The sequence below is a fragment of the Monopterus albus genome, unplaced genomic scaffold, assembly GCF_001952655.1.
Source record: "Monopterus albus unplaced genomic scaffold, M_albus_1.0 scaffold127.1, whole genome shotgun sequence".
Lineage (NCBI taxonomy): Eukaryota > Metazoa > Chordata > Actinopteri > Synbranchiformes > Synbranchidae > Monopterus > Monopterus albus.
In genome coordinates, this window is record NW_018128007.1 from 1,775,870 (window position 1) to 1,781,877 (window position 6,008).

The 6,008-nt window shown below is 40.3% G+C and overlaps 1 protein-coding gene across 1 annotated transcript in view; it reads left to right on the top strand.

Moving 5' to 3' along the window:
• The first annotated feature begins 1,572 nt into the window (after positions 1-1,572).
• The window catches only part of LOC109967246 (carboxylesterase 5A-like), a 6,336-nt gene continuing 1,900 nt past the window's right edge, over positions 1,573-6,008 (top strand). The window contains exons 1-2 of the mRNA XM_020612687.1: positions 1,573-1,675; positions 3,450-3,522. Coding sequence (XP_020468343.1) covers positions 1,573-1,675; positions 3,450-3,522 — 176 coding nt within the window. The remainder of the gene's footprint in view (positions 1,676-3,449; positions 3,523-6,008) is intronic.

Below are 6,008 nucleotides of genomic sequence, written 5' to 3' on the forward strand. Positions count from 1 at the left end.
GACTTTTACGTTACGTTTGAAAATAGCTGGGGGAAGTAAGCACCACCAATAACATGCATTAGGTGGGTGTTAAAATATACGTTCTTTGTTAACTCCACATTTCTTCAGAGGGGTAACATTTTAATTTCCATATTTCTATGGGTTAAAGTAGATAACTCAAAATGTTTAGTTCACAAATCTAATCAATAGTCCTATGCTTGTAATGAAACTCACATACTTCCTGTTTTACCAACCAAGTTGATTTCACCTAAACACATTTTATTTTTCACAAAAGACAGACACACACTTTTTGATTCATAGTTATTTATTTCACACCAGGAGATGGTGCAACATTTCTTCAAAACATTTGCTCAAAAACACACTTAGAATCATGGCAACATGATTACAGCAACAGACCCATGTAATTATTCTCTGTGAGGAATTCGAATAAACCTCGCTAGACAGGATGCATGTTTACATCTTCACCTTGAGCAAGTTTAGAAACAGTGTAAGATTTGATTCTTATAGGCTCTTGTTACTTTATAACCTTGAGTTACTTTTCAGTTCTTCATTGTCTTTTAGTTACTTTATTTTCCTTGCATATATATCTTCCAATTGTATTGATGAGATTCAAGTGATACTGAAGTAGAAACTGATTACTTTAACTTCTGTGTAGACATAGTGTTTGTATTCATGAGGTCCTGCTTTGTCCTGTAATAGGATTACACAGACAGGGGGTCTGCAGCGCAGATGACCCATTGTTCAGTTGCCACCTGGAAAATCACATCACAACACACACACACCTAGTTTTGATTACATTTCAGCAGGCAGGAGTTAACAGGAGTTAACCTACTCACGCCAAATGACCAATAGGATTACGAAGTGTTGAGTACAGTACCTCTGTCCAGGGCAGAGCAGCCCAAGAAGATAAAACATAATTCAAGGCTCAAAGAATGGATCTCCTGCGGGAGCTCTGTCTCTTTGATCCCAGCGCTGTAATGACTTCACTGTGACCAGACTTTCAGTAAACTTTCTGTTGATTTTAAACAGTCCTCTCCTGTCTTCACTTCTCATGCTTCCAACAAAAGAATTGGGTTATTTTCTAACAACAGTCACATTGATAAAACACAGATTAAATGTGCAAAATTGAAACATGAATCAGGGACACACATCTTGTGCACAGTTGAAACATTAAATCTGGGTCGTTGAGATGTGCCAGTATCACAGGGAATTGTTCAGTTACTGAAGTTTCAGTCAGCATGTTGCTCATGAGACCTAAAGCCTCATTCAAGCAGTGATGTTTGAGATCTGACAGTATTATTCAAAATGCTGTGAACTCTGCTTGATTTACTGAGGATGGTTACACAGTTGTCCATTTTCTCTTTCTCAGTGAGTTTTAGCTTCACAGAGAAGTTTATGCAGAGATTGTCTCCCAACCTCATACTTCCAGGTCTTCCAGGTGATTCAGACCAGCGTAAATGTGCCTGACAAACAGGCTAAGTATAGCAAAATAATACCTGCTTTGGTGGTCGACACTTGTGTTTAAGGTCTTTTGGGCCCTGTTGAAATATTCTAATCTGAGAATAGAATGAGATGCACAAACACACTAGACCCAGCTTTGTGAAGGCAGATCATGCAGATGATGTTGGATTCATGTTCAGTGGATGTTTCTGGAGTGGAGAGATAAAAGTTATAGGTATGTATACACTATACTGCATACAGTGCCTTGCGAAAGTATTCGGCCCCCTTGAACTTTGCGACCTTTTGCCACATTTCAGGCTTCAAACATAAAGATATAAAACTGTAATTTTTTGTGAAGAATCAACAACAAGTGGGACACAATCATGAAGTGGAACGAAATTTATTGGATATTTCAAACGTTTTTAACAAATAAAAAACTGAAAAATTGGGCGTGCAAAATTATTCAACCCCCTTAAGTTAATACGTTGTAGCGCCACCTTTTGCTGCGATTACAGCTGTAAATCGCTTGGGGTATGTCTCTATCAGTTTTGCACATCGAGAGACTGAAATTTTTGCCCATGCCTCCTTGCAAAACAGCTCGAGCTCAGTGAGGTTGGATGGAGAGCATTTGTGAACAGCAGTTTTCAGTTCTTTCCACAGATTCTCGATTGGATTCAGGTCTGGACTTTGACTTGGCCATTCTAACACCTGGATATGTTTATTTGTGAACCATTCCATTGTAGATTTTGCTTTATGTTTTGGATCATTGTCTTGTTGGAAGACAAATCTCCGTCCCAGTCTCAGGTCTTTTGCAGACTCCATCAGGTTTCCTTCCAGAATGGTCCTGTATTTGGCTCCATCCATCTTCCCATCAATTTGAACCATCTTCCCTGTCCCTGCTGAAGAAAAGCAGCCCCAAACCATGATGCTGCCACCACCATGTTTGACAGTGGGGATAGTGTGTTCAGGGTGATGAGCTGTGTTGCTTTTACGCCAAACATAACGTTTTGCATTGTTGCCAAAAAGTTCGATTTTGGTTTCATCTGACCAGAGCACCTTCTTCCACATGTTTGGTGTGTCTCCCAGGTGGCTTGTGGCAAACTTTAAACAACACTTTGGACAGGGAAGATGGTTCAAATTGATGGGAAGATGGATGGAGCCAAATACAGGACCATTTTGGAAGGAAACCTGATGGAGTCTGCAAAAGACCTGAGACTGGGACGGAGATTTGTCTTCCAACAAGACAATGATCCAAAACATAAAGCAAAATCTACAATGGAATGGTTCACAAATAAACATATCCAGGTGTTAGAATGGCCAAGTCAAAGTCCAGACCTGAATCCAATCGAGAATCTGTGGAAAGAACTGAAAACTGCTGTTCACAAACGCTCTCTATCCAACCTCACTGAGCTCGAGCTGTTTTGCAAGGCGGAATGGGCAAAAATTTCAGTCTCTTGATGTGCAAAACTGATAGAGACATACCCCAAGTGACTTACAGCTGTAATCGCAGCAAAAGGTGGCGCTACAAAGTATTAACTTAAGGGGGCTGAATAATTTTGCACGCCCAATTTTTCAGTTTTTTATTTGTTAAAAACGTTTGAAATATCCAATAAATTTCGTTCCACTTCATGATTGTGTCCCACTTGTTGTTGATTCTTCACAAAAAATTACAGTTTTATATCTTTATGTTTGAAGCCTGAAATGTGGCAAAAGGTCGCAAAGTTCAAGGGGGCCGAATACTTTCGCAAGGCACTGTATATATTTATAGTCCTTAAATGGGATTAGATGATCTTTTTTGCACCTGTAATTCCTCCTCGCATGGCTGTTTGTCAGGGCTGAGCATAAAATAAACTGAATATCAGGAATGGCCACATCATATCCAAGATGGAATACAGGAAAGAATGAATGGCTGGGAGATTATGGCCACATCACAGAAGCACTGAAATCAGGTCATGGTTAATGGACCAGTATTCGGTTTTGTGACTAAACTCTTCTTGTTCCATCTTCAGGCAACATTACCGAGGAGGATGAAAGGCTTTGTCGAACCTTGATGGCATACTGGGCTAATTTTGTCCGTAGTGGGTGAGTAACCACTGAGAACAACAGCATCATTAAAGATGCACCAATCAGTATTTTTATAACAACAACAGAAAAAATATTGGAGGAATATCACAGGGACTGCTATCAGGGAGAAAGCTACAGAGAATGATCACATGTTTTGGTAGTCCCCCCTCAGCTTTACTGATCTTTTTGACATTGTTCAATTTGTTGTTTTGGTTTTATGGCCATACCTTTACAGTTCTGTTCAATCTCACTGCTCTCACTGAATTTGTTTCTGGCAGAACGCAGCTGTTTTCATTAAATAAATAAATGTATAATAATAATAATAAACTCACTGCTACATGCTCACCACCAAACAGCAGACAGACAAAGTCAGTGACTGGCCACTGGTACGATTACATTTTTGGCAAAGAGCTAAATGTGTTTCTTGGAATTTGGATGAGGCCTACACAGAGCCAGAAGGACAAAGGATTCTGAACTCCAATTCGATGCTAATGTGGCTCTACTCAACGTGTAAAGGCAGTTATTTGGTAGCATGTTAATCTTAACTTTATATAGTGACACGTCAGTGCTGTGTTTACAGCCTGTTCTGTTGCCCCTTAGTAGCCAATAAAGTCAATGAATTTTGCTTTAGTCTTATTAAATGATAAACATGGTGACACAATGACTTGAGAGTTGGAATGTTATATTTTCTGGTACACTAACCAGTTTTAAGGTCAGGCTTTATAAATAGTACATGATAAAAAAAAAGAAAAATGGCAACATTTAGCAGAATGTGCACATATTCATAAATACATTACATTCAGTCTGGGTTGTTGCAGTAGCAAACTGTCATATTGACACAACTGAAAATCCATCCAGATTTTTGGCACCTATTCAGTGTACCCTGCCATCATTCGTTATGTTTTGCAGTCAGACTGAGTTCAATTATACAGCAGCACAAACCCATTTGCCACTGTCACCAAAGACTCATGCTGCATTCTGTAGAATGATTATAGGATTCAGCACCTTGTCCACCTTCTAGACAACTTCCCCCTAGTCTCCCTGATCATATCCTCTGGCTCAGTTTCCACCACGCTCGTCATGTTGTTAAACCCGTCACCAGCGCCACCTCCAGTGGGTTTTGGGGGCACAGGGCTCAAAACGGTTCTTGGACTCATAACTGTTTCAACTCTGGCAATTCCTTAAACCTCTACATTCGAATCCATTCTTTCAAAGCCACCACAAGATCATGGGGTCAAGAATGGAAACGTCAAATTGTGCTCGCCCAATACACCTCCCTGACTGGCCTCCTCTTCAAACCAGACTCTGGACAAGTTTCCACTAGGTTCTGGTTCCTTCACCTCATCAAGACCATCTATCCCTTTACAGCATCTCGCCCCGACCTCTACTCTGAACATTCAGTCAGAATGCGAGCAGCTTCATCCCCCTAAAATAAGGGCATCCCCGATCATCACATTAAGACCACGAGTCGTCATACTTTCCATGCCTTTCAACCCTACATCAGATTCAACCTGAAGGGCATCGAACACATCCCATTAGCTCTTTTTGCCTGAGAGCAGCTTAGATCTCTGAAGCCTTTCTCCCCGAAAACCACAGTTCATAACTACGTCTACACCAAGCACTATTTTCCCTTTCATACACTGAGGGTGGGCCCTAGCTAGTGAATTGGACATTTTCAATCTGAAGTTTTGGAGCAGGGCACGCCCGACACTCACACCCCTTCCTCTCACAGTTATATTTAAACCACCAAGAAAGACTCGCTTCCACTTTTGCTTTTCGTAACCCACCCTCCCTCCCCTTTTTTCTGCATCTTTCTATCCTCTCTCTCCCTTTTCATGCAGCGGGTCTGCCAGTGCCTGAGAGCACTGTCGATCCCTGAAGCCTCTCTCCTCCAAATCTCAGCTCATAACCGAGCTCCATTTTCTTTACACTGAGGGCGGGCCCTGGCTAGTGAAACATGCTTTAGACTATGTATACACTGTACACAGGTACAAGTATGCAGAAACAAAGACAATAACAGTAATGAACACATAGAGCACTGAGCAGCAGAAAGGTCCTACAGAATGATTAAAACATTTACATTTTAGTATTTATTAGTGGTGAAAGAAGTACTTTTACTTAAGTACAAGTACCAATACAGCACTGTATAAACCCTGCATTCAAAATGTTACTTTAGTAAAAGCACAAAAGTATTAGCATCAAAGATACTTAAAGTACTACAAGTACTAATGTAAAATGAATATGTAATATAATGTATAGCATATTCCTAAATTATAGTTATACATAATTACTGATGCATTGTTGTGTACATCACATTTATTGATGCAGCTGCTAAAGCTGGAGCTCATATGAACTGTCTTATACAGTGAGGAACAGAGGTATTTGAACACCCTGCGATTTTGCAAGTTCTCCCACTTAGAAATCATGGAGGGGTCTGAAATTCACATTGTAGGTGCATTCCCACTCTGAGAGACAGAATTAAAAAAAAAAATTCAGGAAATCAC